The 20,802-nt window shown below is 43.8% G+C and overlaps 1 protein-coding gene across 5 annotated transcripts in view; it reads right to left on the bottom strand.

Moving 5' to 3' along the window:
* Positions 1-20,802, bottom strand: part of SPDYC (speedy/RINGO cell cycle regulator family member C) — a 46,980-nt gene that overhangs the window by 3,863 nt on the left and 22,315 nt on the right. For 4 of the 5 annotated variants that reach the window (XM_023654414.2, XM_023654413.2, XM_023654418.2 and 1 more), the window contains exons 3-4: positions 392-450; positions 38-123 (exon numbers count right to left, since the gene is read on the bottom strand). In XM_023654414.2, coding sequence (XP_023510182.1) covers positions 38-123; positions 392-450 — 145 coding nt within the window. Of the gene's footprint in view, positions 1-37; positions 124-391; positions 451-690; positions 924-20,802 lie in introns of those variants that run through there. The other variant, XM_023654415.2, reaches the window with a different exon arrangement.

The following is a 20,802-nucleotide window of genomic DNA, read 5'->3' as shown; positions in this document are numbered from 1 at the left end:
CCAGCAAGGGTCTCCACCACCCGCCGGGGCCACTCACAGCGCCAAGAACAGGTTGCTGCGGGTATACTCGCTGAGCTTCAGGTTGGCGCGCTGGAAGTAGACCAGCACCATGGCCAGGAGGTACTGTGAAGACAGAACGGGGAGGGGGGGGGGGGGGGGGTGAGTGAGACACTGGGGGAGGGGCTGCACAGCCCCTGTGCACCCAAGGAAGTTCGGGGTGGGGGTGGGGAGGGGGAGTAAAATGGTGGGGAGGGCCCGAAAGATAAGAGTTTAAAAGGGAGGCGCTCCCTCCACCAGACCAGGGGACCCAGTGAATTAGCAGCCCTCCAACCCCACTAATTCAGCCTTCCCCAAGTGACTCCCGGCCTCTACCGCCACTGTGCCCCCTCACCTTATCCGAAATCTGGAAACAGGGATCTTTGGAGAGGAATTCCTGGAGGAAACTGTGCTCTGGGGTAAAGAGGAGAAACGGTGGACTGGGGTTACCACCCACCCTCCCCAAGACGAAGTTCCAAAGGCCAAGCGGCCACTGAACTCGCTTTCTGACACGACCCACACCCCTTCTGCCAAACCGGGGTCACCTGAGAAGGGAAGAGACCGAGACTCAGACGCTTGCACAGTGCATGTTTCACATCTGTTTCATGCTTGGTCCCCACAGCCCCGCCCGTCCCAGCCCCCTAGTGGACTCACCCAGAAGGCTGAGGAAGGCCTGGAGCTCCTGGTGCTGGCGGGAACGGAGAGACCCACTGCCCACGCCTTGACGGCTCCAGCCCCCCAGCTTCACCTGGGTGGCAATGGCAGGGACAGCGGCAGGGTCTTGGGTGTCACTCATCTCATAGGGGGTAGGGGTGGGAGGGGTGGGGTGGGGCAAGGTGACCTGTAAAGGCAGGAGCCCCAAGACTCAGCACCTACCCCCTTGCCCCCAACAAGTCAAGGGGATTTGTAGGGCTGGCCTAATAGAGGACTTCCTGAAGGTGGAGGGATGGGTGTGGAGACGTGGGGGCTGGGAACAGAAGGAAACTCGGATTCGTGTGGGGTGGGGAGGCCAGAAAGGAGGGAGAGTTTTTGGAGGCTGCAGCACCCCCACCCTCCTCCTGGCACCGCAGGCAAGGCCAGAAAGTAAGAATAGCAGCAACTGACACCACTGAGCGCTTCCTAAGGGCCTGGAGCTGCGCTAAATGCTTTAAGGGCATATCTTCTCTCATCCCGGGAGGTGGGTATAACTTAAGACCCATTTTGCAAACTCAAGCACGGAGGTCTTACCGCGACTTGAAGGTGGAGCCTGTCTGACCCCCAAAGCTGAAGTTTAATTGCTCCTCTGTCCCCCAACTCACAACCACCCCCTCAACCTGCACCAAAGCGGGAGCCATGAAAGGACCACCAACCTCTTACTTCACGGAGGGGAAACTGAGGCCCACAGAAAGGAATGATATTAGACAAATACTTGGGTTTAGAAAAAGGTGAGGTGGGGCCACCTCAGACATTTCAAGCCAAGGAGAGAGAGACGCCAACTAAGGGGCTCAGGAGAAGCTGCCGTCCACCACCCCGTGGCCAACCTGGGGGCCTCGTAAAGCAGCCCAGCCTCCTCCCCCGAGAAGCCTTACCTGAGCTCATGGATTACCCACAGCATGAAGGAAGCCCAGAGTGAGAGCCTTTATATAGCTCCCGCGCTGCCCCGCCCCATGGCCCTCCACCAATCAGATCCCTTCCTGGGGAGGGGGTGGAGCTTTTCGCCATCACCGCCCACTTCTACTCTCAGTAAGCCCAGTCTCCACCGCTCGCGTCCCAGCTGCGGCTCCCCAAGGTAAAAGCTTCTCCGGAGCTTTCTCACCTACAAGAGGGGTGAAGGCAGGCCAGCTGGACCCCAGGGCCTGAAAGGTGGGAGGGCGCCCTGCCCGCCTCTTTACAGATACGTAGCCTGGAAATGAGGCCTGGGCTGCGGCGGGTGGCTGATGGGTAAGTTATAATTCCCTGGTTATGCCTTGCTTGGGCAGGGTCGCTGGATGTGTCCGTGTTTGTTTCAGATCTAGGAATCCCCAAACCTGAGAGCCAGAGAGGAGATTGTCCTGGCGCGAGAATTCCCAGAGGCCACATCCGCTTCCCAAGATCCTTTGGGTTAGGGAGAGCCGGGCCAGTGGCTCCAAGGTGGGTGTCTTTGCCCAGGATCACCAAGCTTCCCCCACCGACCCAGCAGACCATCAGTCTTTTGGTCTTCACTGGCTCATTTACTCTCTCCACAAATCCTATGGGACAGTCAGCACCTGCACGACTTTCCACATTTGACAGGTGACTTTTTTCCTTAATATTTTTTTATTGTGGTAAAATACACATAACATAAAATTTACTACCTTAATTCATATTGTTGTGCAGCCATCACCACCATCCATCTCCAGAACTCTTCATCTTGCAAAACTTCACCTCTATAGCCATTAAACACTAACTCCCCCCTCCCCTCCCCCAGCCCCTGGCAACCACCCTTCTACTTTCTATCTCTACAAATTCAACTCCTCTAGGTACCTCATATAAGTGGAATTGTACAGTATTTGTCTTTTTGTGACTGGCTTATTTCACTTAGCATAATATCCCTAAGCTTCGTCCATGCTGTAGCATATGTCAGGATTGCCCTCCTTTTTAAGGCTATACGTTCTATGTACATTCTATGTATGTAGCATGCATTCTATGTATATATCACATTTTGCTTATCCATTCCTCCATTGATGGACACTTAAGTTGTTTCCATATCTTGGCTATTTTGAATAACGCTATGAACGTGGGTTACAAATATCTCGAGACTCTGCTTTCAATTCTTTGGGGTATATACTCAGAAGTGGAATTGCTAGATCATAGGGTAATTCTATTTTTAATTTTTTGAGGAAATGTCAAGCCGTTTTCCACAGCGGTTGCACCATTTTACATCCCCACAAACTGTGCACAAGAGTTCTGATTTCTCCACATTCTTGCCAACACTTGTTATTTTCTGTTTTGTTGATAGTAGCCATCCTAATGAGTGTGAGGTAGTCCAGGAGACTTTTTAAATACGTATTTAAGAGAAATGGAGGCCCAGAAAGAAGTTGAATCACTTATACTCAAAGTCCCACCGCTGATGACAACAGAAGTGGGCTCAAAGTGGTATGACCAACACAATGTGCATTTGGCCCTGTGACGTAGGTTTCGTGGTTCTCCTGGCCATTTTTCAGATGGGAAACTGAGGCTCAAGGACCCCACCTCCTGATATTTGAGTGAAAGATGAACAAAATGTGGGCTGGGCCAGGTGAGGCGTGAGCACAGAGCCAGGTCTGGAGCCCAGGTCCCCAGACCCCAGATGCAGGCTCCTTCCTGTGACACAACTGCTCTTCACTGGTTGGACATCCAGCACCCATCTCTGCTTTGCTCCCAACCTCAGGCTCTGACCCTGGCTGCCAGCGTGTTTTCACTCCTGGGGGTTGCCCCTCCTTTTCTGTGTCTCTCTGTCTCTCTGGGTTTCTGGGTCTCTCTGAACTCTCAGTCTCTCTGAGTCTCTCAAACTATGAGTTTCTGGGTATCTGTGGGTCTCTTGGTATCACTGTGTCTCAGAGTCTCTTAGTCTCTCTGTGTTCCTCAGTGTCTGTGGGTCTCTCTGGATCTCTTTGGGTCTGCAGATCTCTGATATCTCCAAATCTTTTGGCCTCTCTGGGTTTGTGGGTCTCTTGGGGTCTCTAGGTCTTCTTGGCTCTCTCTGTCTCTCTGGATCTCTCTCAGTCTCTGAGTCTCTATGTGCATCTCTGAATCTCTTGGTTTCCCTAGTGTCCAGGTCTCTTTAGGTCTCTGGATCTCTCCTGGCCTCTGTGAGTCTTTTTGAATCACCGAGTTTCTGTTGCTGAAACAGTATGGAAAGTTTTCATGTCCTCTTCACCCAGCTTTCCCCAATGGCGACATCTTACATAATCATCGTACAGTTAGAATCAGGAAATTGACACTGGCACAGCAAAACTATAGACCTCATTCAGATTTCATCAGTTTTTACAAGCTCTTGCTTTTTAAATTTTTGTGTGTGTCTAGTTCTAGAACTTTTATCGTATGCATAGATTGGTGTATCTACCACCTCAGTCAGGATACAGAACTGTTCCATCACCCCAAAGGACCTCACATCATCCCTTTAGGGTCGTCATAACTGCCTCCCCACCCCTGCCTCTGGCAACCGTTAATCTGTTCTCCATCTCTGTAATTTTGTCACATTAAGAATATTATATATCGGGCCAGCCCTGTGGCCTAGTGGTTACGTTCAGCACGCTCCGCTTCAGCAGCCCGGGTTAGGTTCCCAGGTGTGGAACTACACCACTCGTCAGCAGCCATGCTGTGGTGGCAACCCACATACAAAATAGAGGAATGTTAGCACAGAAGATTGGTTTAGATGTTAGCTCAGGGTGAATCTTCCTCAGTAAAAAAAAAAAAAGAATATTATATAAATGGAATCATACAGTATGTGACCTTCTGAGATTGGCTTTTTCATTCAACATAATGCCCTTGAGATCCATCCAGGTTGTTGCATGTATCGACAGTTCATTCCTTTTTGTTACCAAGTAGTATTCCATGGTGCAGAATGGGTTGTTTCCAGTATGGGCTGTTACAAGTAAAGCTGCTCTGAACATCTGTGTACAGGTTTTTACAGGGACATGAGTTTTTATTTCTCTAGAGGAAATACCTAGGAGGGGTCCTATGGTAAATATATGTTGAACTTTATAAGAGACCGCCAAACCGTTCTTCAGAGTGGCTGTTTTGGTATTGTTGGTACTTATTTTAGTCATTGTAATAGTCATAGTGGCTTTAATTTGCCTTCCCTAATAGCTAATGATATTGAGCATCTTTCCACCTGCTTATTTTCTGTGTGGGTTGAATTCTTTCCCCCAAAAAGATATTGAAGTCACTCCCCCCCCCCCCGCCCCCCGCCGTGACCCGTGAATGTGGTGCTATTTGGAAATAGGGTCTTTGCAGATGCAATCAAGTTAAGATGAGATCATCCTTGATTAGGGTGGGGCCTAATCCAGTAAGACTCGTGTCCTTAGAAGAAGAGAGGAGACAGAGACAGAATCACAGAAAGGAGAAGGCAGGTGAAGACTTAGACACAGAGGGAAGACAGCCTGTGACAACCGAGGCAGAGATTGGAGTGATGCAGCTGCAAGCCGAGGACACCAAGGATGGCCAGAGAGAGCACGGCCCGCGGACACCTTGACTTTGGACTTCCGGCCTCCACCACCGTGAGAGATGATAACTTCCTGTTGTTTTAAGCCTCCAGCTGGTGGTACTGGGACACGTGCATTTTCCATCCATGCGTCTTCTCCAATGAAGTGTCGGTTCCAAGTCTGTTGCCTATTTGTTAAGCGGACTGTTGGTTTTCTTACTGTTGAGTTTAGAGGGTTCTTTATATATTCGAGATACAAGCCTTTGTCAGGTATGTCATTTGCAAACATTTTCTCCCAAATGATAGCTCATCTTTTCACTCTCTTAATGTTGTCTTTCACAGAGCAAGCCCTGCAGTTTGATGATGTGCAATTATTAAATTTTTTTTCATGCATTATGGGAAGGATTTCAAAGGCAGGGATTCTCCCATCCCTGGAGGCCTTAAGAAACCCCAGAGAGTGGACAAAATCCAGAGGGCAGAGAGAGGCAGCCAAGGGCAGGCCACTGTAGAAGGAACCAGAGGCTTGGGGCTTCCAAGCTGCCCTGGCTGCATGTATATGAGGCCATGCTAGGGCCGGGGGGTGGGCGGGAGATGGGAGGATGGAAAAGGTGGCGATGACCCCTGAGTGGGCATGGCCAGAAGATTGCCATAGAACACGGATCCAGGAGGCTGAGGGCAGCCAACCTTCCAGGCCTGTTCCGGGCCCCTTCCTCTGCACATGCTCTGTGATTTGCTCATTGTGTTGCCTTGTGTATTTCACTGGCTTTATATCCCTCCAGAGGCTCCCAAGGTTTGTCCGAGCCCTGATGCTCCAGGTCCACTCTTGGACCTCCGGCTGCCTCTGGGACATCTCCACTTGTTTTCTCCAGGCACATCATTATCGGCCCCATGAACCTGTTCCTTCCTCAGTTTCCCCATCTACTGACCAAGGGTTGCTCAAAAATAGCAGCAACGAAAAACTGGGAATCATTGTTTTTAAGTAAATTTTTTTTTTTTTTTGGAGGAAGATTAGCCCTGAGCTAACATCTGCTGCCAATCCTCCTCGTTTTGCTGAGGAAGACTGACCCTGAGCTAACATCTCTGCCCATCTTCCTCTACTTTATATGTGGGATGCCTGCCACAGCATGGCTTGCCAAGCGGTGCCATGTCCACACCCGGGATCTGAACCGGCGAACCCCAGGCCACGGAAGCGGAATGTGCGAACTGCTGCACCACCGGGCAGGCCCCTTAAGTAAACTTTTTATTGCAGCACAGCAACCATTACAGAAAAGTGCACAGATAAGAAATGAGTAGCTGGATGAATTTTCAGAACACACTCGTGTAGCCAGCAGCCAGGTCGAGAAACAGCACATTACCAGCGGCCCTCATGCCTTCTCCACCCAAAGTTAATCACTGTGCTGGACTCTATCATCATAGGTTAGTGTTGCCTGGTTGGTTTTTTTTTTGTTTTTTTGTTTTTGGTGAGGAAGATTGGCCCTCAGGTAACATCTGTGGCAATCTTCCTCCATTTTGTATGTGGGACGCTGCCACAGCATGGCCTGATGAGCAGTACATAGGTCCGCACGCAGGATCCGAACCCGCTAACCTGGGGCCACTGAAGCGGAGCGCACAAACCTAACCATTATGCCACCGGGCCTGGTTTTAAACTTTATGTAAATGGAAGCCTGCATAGGTCTGCTTTTAGGTGAGATTCTGTTATGCTGCTTGCTCTTTCCCCTTGCTGGGCAGGTTATCTTGGATGAGTACTCAGAAGTATTTCTACCTTCTTTCTCACCCCCAGCATCCAATTCATCACTAAATCTTGTGGATTCTAGCTCAAAGATATCTCCCTAATGCATGCCTACCTCTCTTGCCACTGCCTCCTCCCCAGGCCAAGGCAGCATTATCTGCTGCCTGTCTGTCTTGATGGCCCCTAAACTGTCTCCTGACTTCCTGGGCTCGTGGCCCTCTCTAGAGCTGCCATGATCTTTTAAAAATAGTCCTTTTGATAAAATACAGACTCCTTCACTGTGGTACTTATTTGATCCCTGTCTGCAATCATCTTGCTTCCTTGTTGACTTACTTCTCCTGCATTCTTCCCCTAGGTCAGTGCCTTCAGAACAGGGGCCTCGTCAGACTGGTCTGTCCCCAAACCCCCAGCCCTGACTCAGAGCCTTCTGTGTGAGCAGTAATGTAATGTCGCTCATGTGTTGGATGGATAAGTGGCTGACCAGGCCCCGCACCATCTGCCCTTGTTCTCTCCAACCACATCCCTGGCCCCACCCCTCCATCACCACCCTCCAACTAGACCAGCTTCTTTCAGTTCTGTCAACACTGCCTGTCCCTTGCCCCAGGCCCTTTGTACATGCTGGCCCTTCCCACTAGGACAAGGCATCCTTCCTTCTGGGACGGGTCTACTCCCTACCCCATGTTACGTTTACCCATGTGGTTGCTTCAGTCAATGGAATTTGAGCAGAAATGGTTTATGCCACATCTGAACAGAAGCTTCGTGAGCTCCGATGGGGTTCTGCCCTTGCTCTTCCATCTGCCCTGGGCCTGGTGTGTCCCAGGTAAGGGCAGCCTCTCTAGTCTGGGGTCTGGAATAAAGAAGACAGGGAGCAGACCCAGAGCCAAACTGTAAAGGGCATCTAATGTGAACAAGAAATAAACTTTTGTTTTTGAAAGCCCCTGAGAGTTGGGAGTTGTTTATGGTGGTATTGGATCTCTATTTGTTGCTATAACAAATTACCACAAATTTAGCAGCTTAAAATAATGCAAATCTATTGTCTTACAGTTCTAGAGGTCAGAAATCCAAAATGGGTCTCATTCTGCTAAAATCAAGGTGCCACCAAGGTTTCATTCCATGTGGAGGCACCTGCATTCCTTGGCTCACGGCCGCCTACCTCCACCTTCAAAGCCAGCAGCATAGTGTCTTCGATCACTGACTCTGACCCCTCTTCCATGTTCACAGACCTGTAAGATTACATCGGGCCCACCGGCATGATCCAGGATAATCTCCCCATCTCAAGATGCTTAATTTAGTCACAGCTGCAAAGTCCCTTTTGCCATGTGGTGAGATAATATGTTCCCAGGTCCTAGGAATTGGGATGTGGGCATCTTTGGGAGGTCATTATTCCGCTTATCACATTTATCACAGCATAATTTATACTATGCGGACTAATATACTATTTATAAAATGGTATTAGCACTGCATGCTATTTATAAAAGATACATGTAAAACAAAAGGATGTAAAAAGTTTGGAAGTACAAGGATAGGAAAAAATGTCAGGCAAATACTAAAAGAAAGACAGAATAGCCATATTAGTACTAGAAAAAATAAATTTCAGGCTACAAGCATCACTAGAGAGAAAGAGGGTGCTTACATAGTGATCTTTAAACTATACAGCAATTTTATATTTATTTACTCTGAAAAATAAAGTCAATAAGCAATAAAGATATGTAAATATGTAAATATATATAAATGGATCAAACCACAAGGAAAAACAGACAAATCACAATTGTATTTGTAGATTTGATGGCACGTGCAGGCAAAAAAATTAATAAGAACATAAAAGATACAAAGAATATAGTTAACAAATTTGACCTAGTGGACAAATACAGGGCGCTCCACCCAACAAATGCAGAATAGCACATGCAAAACATTTTCCAATATGGGGCCGGCCTGGTGGTGCAGCGGTTAAGTTCGCACGTTCCGCTTCTCTGCGACCCCAGGTTCGCTGTTTGGATCCTGGGTGCGGACATGGCACCGCTTGTCAAGCCATGCTGTGGCAGGCGTCCCACGTATAAAGTAGAGGAAGATGGGTACGGATGTTAGCTCAGGGCCAGTCTTCCTCAGCAAAAAGAGGAGGATTTGGCAGTAGTTAGCTCAGGGCTAATCTTCCTCAGAAAAAATAAAATTTCCAATAAATTCATCAAATTCTACACCATAAGTCAACACAACTAATTTCAAAATTAAAATCATTTAGTCTGTTTTGTTTTTTACCATAACACAATTAACTTAAACATTGCCTATGAACAGATAAATAGAAAAAAATCCTATGTATTTTGAAATTAAGAAACATTTTATGAAATTTCTGGGCCAAGGTAAAAAACCATAACGCAAATTAGAAAATTGATTATAGATTTGTGTTGTTTTAGATTGCAATCAGAATCAAAATATTGTTTGTCAAAGTTGGGAACACAGCTAATAATTTTTAGAGAGGAATTTATGACCTCAAATTCATGTGTTAAAGGTAAGAAAGGGTGCAAGCTAATGAGCTAAGCTCCATCTTAAAAACTTGAAGGAAGAGCAGAGGGACTTCCGGTACCAAGGGCCATCGCGGCCGCCTAGTTGCCCATCTCCCAAGGTTTCCTCCCAAAGCAAATCAGAACAAGAATGGGAAACAACTCTGCTGAAACCACAGGCCCAGCATAACTTGAAAGTAGAGACTGTGCAAACTTCAGAATAACAGTAAATTAAAAAAACGCACCAAATTGCTTCTCAGACCTTCGCTCCCGTCTCGCCCCACAGTGCTTGAGGTTTTGTGCTCCAAAGACCGTGAAAGAGGGAAGAGGGGAGTTGGCAACTGGGCCCAAGGTTGATCTAGAACTTCCATCTGAAACACCTAGTGCTTCCGCAGTCTGAAAATACTGGAAAAATGCCCAGGGAGCTCAGAGCTTAGACTACAGCGAAGGAACTTGGAAGTACCTGGGATTTGAAGGGTCACTCTTTAAAATGCGTATATTCTGGGAGAGGGAGAAAAAGGCCAACATGAGCCAGAGGTGTCCTGCCAGTTGAGTGATGAAGGGGGAAAAAAGCAAAAGGGAAAAATTTAGGATCTTGCAAGACAAAAAAGAAACAAGGAAATCGGAGGACACAGACCCCTTCCTCCAACCAAAAAAAAAAACCCAAATAAAAATCCACTAAACTATCTGGACTTTGCTATATTGACATAAGAGTGTGCCCTTGAACAAGAATCTTGTAATACATCCCAATACCACAAAAGTGAACAAGAAAAAGATTAATGGATCCATATGGAGTGATTATTAAAAAACAAAGAATCAGAAAACAAAATCCAAAACACATCAACTTAGTTAAATTTCCCCAGAGGAAACAACTATCAATCCAAAGGAACAAAATATCCACAAAAAAGTAAACATATATTAGGTCACAAAGAAATGGTCAGTAAGTTCAATAAAGTAGAAATATTATACACGATATTCTCTGAGCACAATGTAATCAAATGAGAAATTATTAACAAAGACAAAAACCAAACTGGAACACAAAATTTCTGAAAAAAAAAATAATGAAAATACTACATGTCAGATTCTATGAGGTACATTTAAAGCAACAATCAGAGGACAATTCATAGCACTAAACACTTTTATCATTAAAAATAAAAGAATAAAAATAACTGAATTTAAGTCCCAGCTCAAAGAAAACTAGAAAAAGAACAAGGTGAACCAGAAGAAAGTACAAAGAGAGAAGGAATAAAGCTAAAAGCAGAGATTAATGCAGTAAAGAGGAGAAGTTAGACCTGGATTTTTGGAAAAATTCACAAACCACTAGCTAACTTGTTCGAGAAAAAAGGAGGAAAGCACAAATATAACAAATGAGAAATGGCAAGAGGAAAATAACCATTGGAACAAGAAATTCTTCTTAATCTTAAGATTGATTTTCAGAATGGCAGAGTGAGGAGCTCAGTAGACCCGCTCCCTGACAAAATAAGCATTTAACTGGAAAAAAAAATTTCTTTTTTTTCTTAATCTGTCTCTGATTCCTTCCCCCCCTCTTTTTTTTTTTGAGGAAGATTAGCCCTAAGCTAACATCTACTGCCAATCCTCTTATTTTTGCTGAAGAAGACTGGCCCTGAGCTAACATCTGTGCCCATCTTCCTCTACTTGATATGTGGGACGCCTACCACAGCATGGCCTTTTGCCAAGCGGTGCCATGTCCGCACCCAGGATCCTAACCAGCAAACCCCGGGCTGCAAGAAGCAGAACATATGAACTTAACCGCTGGGCCACCAAACCGGCCCCCAAAAATTGTTTTTCAAAACCCAATTATTTAAAGTCTGGAAATTATTCTACAGGCATATTCAGCACATGCAGAAGCATTCACTCAAGGAAATCTGCGTAAGAACAGGGAGAGTCTGTGGCATTTGAGCCTCAACTCCTTTCTCCTCCCTCCTGTTCCCCCTTCCATCTGATAGACGCTCCACCCCAAGCTCTGTACTCCAGGCTGTGTGCCAAGAAAGCAGGGGGCCCCCTCCCCCACACCAATCCCTGTTTTCCAGTGGAGAGCTAAGGTTTCACACGAGCAGGGGCAGGCTGTCACTGTTTCTCATCCCCTCATCCTGGAAGCTCTGTTCCAGGCAGGTGCAGCAAAGACACTAGTCACCTTTCCCCCACGCTACCCACACTTGTAAGGAAGAAGCCCTACTCCAGGCATGACAGGCTAAAATACTGGATCCTCATGGCTCACACACCAGCTCTTCCGCAGGACAGAGATTCTATGCCAGAAAGGAAAAGTCAAGAAGACCAGGGGCTGCTACCCCCCACCAGCTTGTAGAGCAGGGGTGTTACTCATGGGTGATTGGTTGCTTTCCCTACCTCCAGTTTCTATAGGGTGGGGCGGAGCTTCTGCCCAGGTGGGAAGGCAGGCCCTAAGGATGAAGAGCTCCATAGCTCTGCCTGAAGGAGCTAACTTTATTTGGAACAATGTCTGTGAGCATTATTGAGCGCAGTGGAGATCTTGGGGGAGAGCAATTAAGAGGGTATTCATTGCTCCTTGATACTAATAGCAATAAATAAAATGGCAGGATAACCAGAAGTTTCAGAGAGAGAATCAGAGAAAGAGATAGCCCAAAAGAGCCTTCCATGGATCACAGTCCACCCCGGGGGTTGGCAAGGCTGTGCTCTTGTACAAGGATGCACCCACTCAGGGGCAATCAGAGAAGGACATGGGCAGATCTGAAAACTTTCCCCAAGCCACACACAGACCCATCAACACAGGGCAGAAGCCTCATGACACGGGCTAAACACAAACTCTGGCCAAACACTAGCTGAACAGCAGGCTCCCCTGACTTGGGCAACTCCTGGGAGAAAGGCTTAAAAATAAATATCACAGGGGCCGCCCCCATGGCCAAGTGGTTAAGTTCACGCACTCTGCTTCAGTGGCCCAGGGTTTTGCTGGTTCAAATCCTGGGCATGGACATGGTGCCACTCATCAAGCCATGCTGAGGTGGCATCCCACGTGCCACAACTAGAAGGACCCACAACTAAAAATACACAACTATGTACCGGGGGGGCTTTGGGGAGAAAAAGGAAAAATAAAACCTTAAAAAAATAATAAGTAAATAAATAAATATCACAGATGTAGAGAAAGCATTTGACAAAATCCAACACCCATTCATGATAAAAACTCTCCATAAACTAGGAATAGAAGGAAACTTCCTCAACTTGATAAAGAATATCTACAAAAAACCTAGCTAACATCATATCTAATGGGGAGAAATTCAAAGCTTTCCCACTATAATCAGGAACAAGGCTAGGATGTCCCTTCTCACCACTGCCTTTCACCACCATACTGGAAGTCCTGCTAATGCAATAAGACAAGAAAAGGAAATAAAAAGGATACAGATTGGGAAGGAAGAAATAAAACCGTCTTTGTTCACGGATGATATGATCATCTATGTAGAAAATCTGAAAGAACTGACAAAAAAATCCTGGAACTAATAAGTGATTATAGCAAGGTTGTAAGGTACAAGGTCAATATACAAAAGTCAATTGGTTTTCCATATATCTGCAATGAACAAGTGGAATTTGAAATTAAAAACACAAAACCGTTTACATTAGCATCCCCCAAAATGAATACTTAGGTATAAATCTAACACAGTAGATACAAAATCTACATGAGGTAAAGTATGAAACTCTGATGAAAGAAATTAAGGAGCTACATAAATGGAGAGAGATGCCATGGATAGGAAGACTCGATATTGCCAAGACATCACTTCTTCCTCAACTTCATCTATAGATTCAGTGCAATTCCATTCAAAATCCCAGCAAGTTATTTTGTAGATATCAACAAGCTGATTCTAAAGTTTATATGGAGATGCCAAAGATCCAGAATAGCCAATATAATGTTGAAGGACAAGAACAAAGTTGGAGGATGACACGGCCTGATTTCAAGACTCACTAAGAAGCTATAGTAATCAAGACAGAACAGTACTGGCAAAAAAAATAGACAAATAGGTCAATGAAACAGAATAGGGAGCCCAGAAATAGACCCCCATAAATACAGTCAACTGACCCTTGACAAAAGAACAAAGGCAATACAGTGGAGAAAAGACAGTCTTTTCAATAAATCGTGATGGAACAACTGGACAGCCACATGCCAAAAAAAAAAAAAAAAAAGAATCTAGACACAGACATTATACTCTTCACAGAAAATTAACTGAAAATGGATCATAGACCTAAATGTAAAACACAAAACTGTAAACTTCCTAGAAGATAACATTAGAGAAAATCTGGATGACCTTGGGTTTGCCTATGACTTTTTTCTTCCACTTTTATTGATATATAATTAACATAAAACATTGTATTAGTTTAAGCTGTAAGGCCACCACTTTTTAAATACCACAACAAGGGCATGATCCATGAAAGAAAGAATTGATAATCTGCACTTAATTAAAATGAAAAACTTCTGCTCTGCAAAAGACAATGTCAAGAAAATGAGAGGACAAGCCACAGACTGGGAGAAAATATTTGCAAAAAACACATCTGATAAAGGACTGTTATCCAGAATATATAAAGAAGTCTTAAAACTCAACAATAAGAAAACAACAACAAAAAACAATTAAAAAATGGGCCAAAGACCTTAACAGACATCCCAGGAAGGAAGATCTACAGATGGCGAATGAGGATATGAAAAGATGCTCCACATCATGTGTCATCAAAGAAATGCACATTAAAACAATGAGATACTGCTACACAGCTGTTAGAATGGCCAAAATCCAGAACATGGACACCACCAAATGATGACAAGGATGTGGAGCAAAGGAGCTCTCGCTCATTGCAGGAGGGAGTGCAAAATGGTACGGCCACTGTGAAAGACAGTTTGGCAGTTTCTTATAAAACTAAACTTACTCTTACTATACAATCTAGAATTGTGCTCCTTAGTATTTACCAAAAGAGTTGAAAACTTACATCCACACAAAAACCACACAAATATTTATATCAGCTTCATTCATAATTGCCAAAAAAGCAACCAAGACGTCCTTCAATAGGTGAATGGATAAACAAAGCTGTGGTATATCCATAAAACAGAATATTACTCAGTGATAAAAAGAAATAAGGGGCCGGCCCCATGGCCAAGTGGTTAACTTTGCGCACTCTGCTTTGGTGGCCCAGGGTTTCACTGGTTCAGATTCTGGGCATGGACCTAGCACCACTCATCAAGCCATGCTGAGGTGGCGTCCCACATAGCAGAGCCAGAAGGACCTACAACTAGAATATACAACTATGTACTGGGGGGCTTTGGGGAGAAGAAGAAGAAAAAAAAGAAGAATATTGTCAACAGATATTAGCTTAGGTGCCAATTTTTGGGAAAAAAAGAAATGAGCTATCGTGATGGTTAATTTTATGTGTCATTTTGGCTGGGCCATCGTGACCAGATATGCGGTAAACATTGTTCTGGATGTTTCTTTGAGGGCAGTTTTGGATGAGATTAACATTTAAATTGGTGGACCTGTGGGGCCAGCCTGGTGGCATAGTGGTTAAGTTTGCACACTCCACTTTGGCGGCAACAGGGTTCACAGTTTCGGATCCCAGGTGTGGACCTACACACTGCTCATCAAGCCATGCTGTGGCAGCATCCCACATACAAAGTAGAGGAAGATGGGCACAGATGTTAGCTCAGCAGCAATCTTCCTCACCAAATAAATAAATAAATTGGTGGACTTTGGGTAAAGCAGATTGCTCTCCATAATGTGGGTGGGCCTCATCTAATGGGTTGAAGGTCTGAATAGAACAAAAGACTGAAGCTTCCGCAAGCAGAATTCTGCCAGCAGATGGCCTTCACGCTCGACCTGCAGAGTTAGCTCTTCCCTGGTCTCCAGGCTGCCAGCCCACCCTGCAGATTTTGAACTTGCCAGCCTCCATAAGCCCGTGTGCCAACTCCTTAAAATAAATCTCATTATATCTATCTATCTATCTATCTATCTATCTATCTATCTATCTATCCACGTCTTATTGGTTCTGTTTTTCTGGAGAACTCTGACTAATACAGCTATCAAGCCATGAAAAGACATGAAGGAACCTTAAATGCATATTCTAAGAGTAGGAAGCCAGTCTGAAAGCCTACACGCTCTACGATTCCAACTATATGACATTTTAGAAAAGGCAAAACTATAGAGATAATAAGAGCATCAGTGGTTGCCAGGGGTTCAGGGAGAGGCAGAGTCAATATTGGTTCATCAGTTGTAACAAATGTAGCACACCAACGTAAGATGTTGATAATAGAGGAAAACCGTGAGCAGGGGGTAGAGGTGTGGGAGTGGAACTCTTGTACGATTTGCTCAATTATTCTGTTAATCTAAAACTGTACCGAGGCCGGCCCCGTGGCGCAGCAGTTAAGTTTGCACGTTCCGCTTCTCGGTGGCCCGGGGTTCGCTGGTTCTGATCCCGGGTGCGGACATGGCACCACTTGGCAAGCTATGCTGTCGCAGGCGTCCCACAAATAAAGTAGAGGAAGATGGGCACGGATGTTAGCTCAGGGCCAGGATTCCTCAGCAAAAAGAGGAGGATTGGCAGCAGTTAGCTCAGGGCTAATCTTCCTCAAACAAAAAAATTAAAAATAAATAAAACTGTACCCAAAAAAGTCTATTAATTGTTTTTAAAAATCCGACAAAGAATAGCCGAGGTCCATACGACTTCTACCAAACAGTTGAAGAAGAATGAATACCAAACTTTCACAAACATTCCAAAAATAGAGCTGAGGGAATACTATCCAACTCGTTCGACAAGGCCAAGATTACCCTTTTAGGAACAGAGCAACAAAATCCTCAGCAAAACGCTCACAAACGGAATTCAGCAGTACGTGAAAAGGATTATACAAGAGGGGTTTATCCTAGGAACACAAGTTTGACATTAAAAACCAATCAATTTAATACACCACATTAATAAAAACAAAGGGAAAAAACCCAGGATCGTCTCATGGACACAGAAAAAAAACTGACAAAATTCAACACTCTTTGTGATAAAAACACCCAACAAACTAGGAAGAGAAGCGAACTTTCTCAACCAGATACAGGACGTTTATGAAAAGCCCACAGCTAATAGTATACTTAGTGGTGAAAATCTGGATGCTTTCCCTTAAGATCAGGAACAAAACAAAAATGTCTGTTCTCACAACTTTTATTCAATATTGTATTAAATGTTCTACCAGAGCAATTAGGCAAGAAAAGGAAATAAAAGATATCCAGATGGGAAAGAAAGAAGTAAAACTCTATTTGCAGATGACAGGATCTTGTATATAGACAATCCTAAGGAATCCATTAAAAAAAAAAACAACAACTATTAAAGCTAAAAAATGAGTTATTTTGTCATTTGCAGGATATAAGAGCAATACTTAAAATCAATTGTATTTCTATATACTGGCAATAAACATTGCAAAAATGAAATTAAGAACACAATTCCACTTATAATGGCATCAAAAACCTAAAATATTTATAAATAAATTTAACAAAAGAAGTGCAAAATGTGTACACTGAAAACTAGGAAACAGCGTTGAAGGAAATTAAAAATCTAAATAAATAGCAAGACATCTCATATTTATGGATTGAGAGACTTAATATTGTTAAATGGCAATAATCTCTAAATTGATTTTCAGATACAACGCAATCCTATCAAAATCTCAACTGCCTTTGTTTCAGAAACTGACAAGGTGATCCTAAAATTCACGTGGAAATGCAAGAGACTCAAAATAGTTAAAACAATCTTGAAAAAGAGAGAGAGAGAGAAGTTGGAGGATTCATCATATGTCTCAATTTCAAAACTTCCTCCCAAACGACAATAATCAAGACGGTGTGGGACTGGCATTAGGATGGACAAACAGATCAACAGAAGAGAATTGAGATCCAGAAATAAACCCATACATTTCTGGCCAATTTATTTTCTACAAGGGTGCCAAGACCTTTCTACAGGGAAGGAATTGTCTTTTCAACAAATAGTGTTAGGACAGCTGACTATTAACATGCAAAAGAATGAAGTTGGACACCTACGTCACACCATACACGAAATAAACCCCAAATAGATCATAGATCTAATAGGTAAGGGCTAAAACGATAATATTCTTAGAGAAAAAATGAGTGCAAATCTTTACAACCTTGAGTTGGGCAATAGTTTCTTAAATTTGACACCAAAAGCACAAAAGAAAAAATAGGTAAATTGGATTACATAAAAATTAGAAGTGGGGCCGGCCTGGTGGTGCAGCGGTTAAGTGCATGCGTTCTGCTTCGCAGGCCCGGGTTTCACTGCTTCCGATCCCAGGTGCGGACATGGCACCACTCATCAAGCCATGCTGTGGTAGAGGAAGATGGGCATGGATGTTAGCTCAGGGCCAACCTTCCTCAGCAAAAAGAGGAGTATTGGCAGCAGATGTTAGCTCAGGGCTAATCTTCCTCAAATAAAAAAAAAAAAAATTAAAAGCTTTTTGCTGCAAAGGATACCATCAAGAAAGTGAAAAGACAACCTCAGAATATATCTGATAACGGACTTGTATCTGGAATATTTAAAGGACTCTGAGGTCAACAGCCCTATTTTACAAATGGGGATAAATTCTGAATAGACATTTCTCCAAAGAAACTATACAAACAGCCAAAAGCACAGGAAGAGATGTTCAAAGTCATTAGTCATTAAGAAAATGCAAAAAGAAAAGGAAAAAAGAAAACCATAATGAGATACCACTTCACACCCACTAGGATGGTTAGAACAAGACAGACAGACAATAACAGGTGTTGGTGAGGGTGTGGAGAAATGGGGACCCACGTGCATTGCTGCTGGGAATGCAAAGTGGTGCAGCTGCTTTGGGAAAGAGTTTGGCAATTCCTCAAAAAGTTAATTGTATTGTTACTGTATAACTCGGTAATATCGCTTCTAGGTATCTACCCAAGAGAACTGAAAACGTGTTCACACAGAAACTTGTCCATGATGTTCAGAGCAGCATTATTCCCGATAGCCAGAAGGTGGAAACAAACCAAATGCCCATCACTGATGAATGGATAAACAAAATACGGTATAGTCATACAATGGAATATTATTCAGCCGTGAAGAAATGCAGTACTCATGCACGCTCCGAGCTAAACGAACCTTGAAAATATTCTTCTAAACGAAAGAAGACAGTCACAAAGAACCACGTATTGTATGACTTTATTTATGTGAAATGTCCAGAATAGGCAAAACTATAGAGACTGAAAGTAGATTAGTGGTTGCACGGGGCTGGTGGCACAGGGGGTGGGGAGTGACTGCTAATAGACACAGGGTTTGTTTTTGGGGGGATGAAAATGTTCAGAAATTAGATTGTGGTGATGGTTGCACAACTTCGTGAATATACTAAAAACCAGAGAATTGCACGCTTTACATGAGTGAATTATATGGTATATGAATTATATCTCAATGAAGACTTTTTTCATTTTTTTCTTTCTTCTCCCCAAAGTCCCCCAGTACATAGCTGTGTATTCTAGTTGTGGGTGCTTCTAGCTGTGGCATGTGGGACGCCGCCTCAGCGTGGCCTGACGAGTGGTGCCACGTCCACACCCAGGATCTGAACTGGAAAAAACCCTGGGCCACCGAAGTGGAGTGCATGAACTTAACCACTCGGCCACAGGGCCGGCCCCTCAATAAAGATGTTTTTTAAACATATGAGAAGTAGTCACAATCATCGAGACAGAAAGTAGAACAGCCGTTGCCAGAAATAGGAAGTTATTGTTTAATGGATACAGAGTTTCAGTTTTGCAAGAGGAAAAAAGTTCTGTGGATAGATGGTGAAGGTTGCACGATGTGAATCCAAAATGCACTGAATTGTACATTTACAAATGGTTAAAATACTAAATTTTATGTTATTTATAGTTTACCACAATTTCTAAAAACAATTCTTTAAATTGAGTTCATAATATTTTACATCGTTGTGAAGTTTCAGTTGTATATTATTTCTTGTCCGTCACCATACAGGTGCCCCTCTTCACCGCCCATGCCCACCCCCCAGCCCCCTCCCCCTGGTAACCACGGAACTGTTCTCTTTGTCCATGTGTTTGTATATCTTCCACATGTGAGTGAAGTCATATGGTGTTTGTCTTTCTCAATCCGGCTTATCTCATTTAATATAATATCCTCCAGGTCCATCCACGTTGTTACAAATGGGATGATTTTGTCTTTTTTATGGCTGAATAGTATTCCATTGTATATATATGCCACATCTTCTGTATCCAATCATTGCTCAATGGGCGTTTGGATTGCTTCTATGTCTTGGCTATTGTGAATAGTGCTGCAGTGAACATAGGGGCGCATGGGTCTCTTGGAATTGCTAATTTCAAGTTCTTTGGATAAATACCCAGTAGTGGGATAGCTGGGTCATATGGTATTTCTATTTTTTGTTTTTTTGAGGAATCTCCATACTGTTTTCCACAGTGGCTGTGCCAGTCTGCATTCCCACCAGCAGTGGACGAGGGTTCCCTTTTCTCCACACCCTCTCCAACATTAAAAACAAATAATCTTCAAAAAAGAATTTAAAAATTATGAGATTATTTTGCAGACTTAAATACAAGTAAATTTGAAAGCCTGGAAGAAATGAATAATTTCCTAGGGAAATAGAGATTAGCAAAATGTACCCCATTAGACCAATATCTATAGGAGAAATAGAGAAAGTTATTAAAGAACTACCTCACAAAAAAGCACTGGGCCCAGATGGTTTCACAGGGGAAGTCTCCCATACCTTTAAAGACCAGATAGTCCCAGTGCTCTAGAAATCATTTCAGAACATTCTTTATTTCTTTTATGAAGGAAGTAAAACATTGACACATAAATGTGGAAGACAGTATAATAAAAGAAAATTATAGACTGATGTCACTCATGAATATTGATGCAAAAATTTTAAATACATTTTTAAATTAAATAAACATAATCCAACACCACAGTAAGAAAATGATACACCGTGACCAAGTGGGATTTACTCCAGAAATTCAGGACTGGTTCAATGTTAAGAAATCCATTAATATCACAGACCATATGAATGGATTTAAGGAAAAAAAATTGTATGATTATCTTCCTAGGTACTGAAAAAAACATTCTACAAAATTCAATACCCCCTTGGGGGCCAGCCTCATGCCCCAGTGGTTAAGTTCGTGCGCTCCGCTTCGGGGGCCTGGGGTTTTGCTGGTTCGGATCCTGGGTGTGGACACAGCACCACTCGTCAGGCCATGCTGAGGCAGCGTCCCACATGCCACAACTAGAAGGACCCACAGCTAAAAAAATATACAACTATATACTGGGGGGATTTGGGGGGAAAAAGCAGAAAAAAAAAGAAGATTGGCAACAGTTGTTAGCTCAGGTGCCAATCTTTAAAAAACAAAAAATTCAGTATCCTCTCTTTATAAAAACACTTAAGAAAA

This window comes from Equus caballus, chromosome 12, assembly GCF_041296265.1.
Source record: "Equus caballus isolate H_3958 breed thoroughbred chromosome 12, TB-T2T, whole genome shotgun sequence".
In the NCBI taxonomy this organism is placed as follows: domain Eukaryota; kingdom Metazoa; phylum Chordata; class Mammalia; order Perissodactyla; family Equidae; genus Equus; species Equus caballus.
Note: the sequence above shows the minus strand (reverse complement) of the source record. Positions and strands in the feature narration are given on the sequence as shown.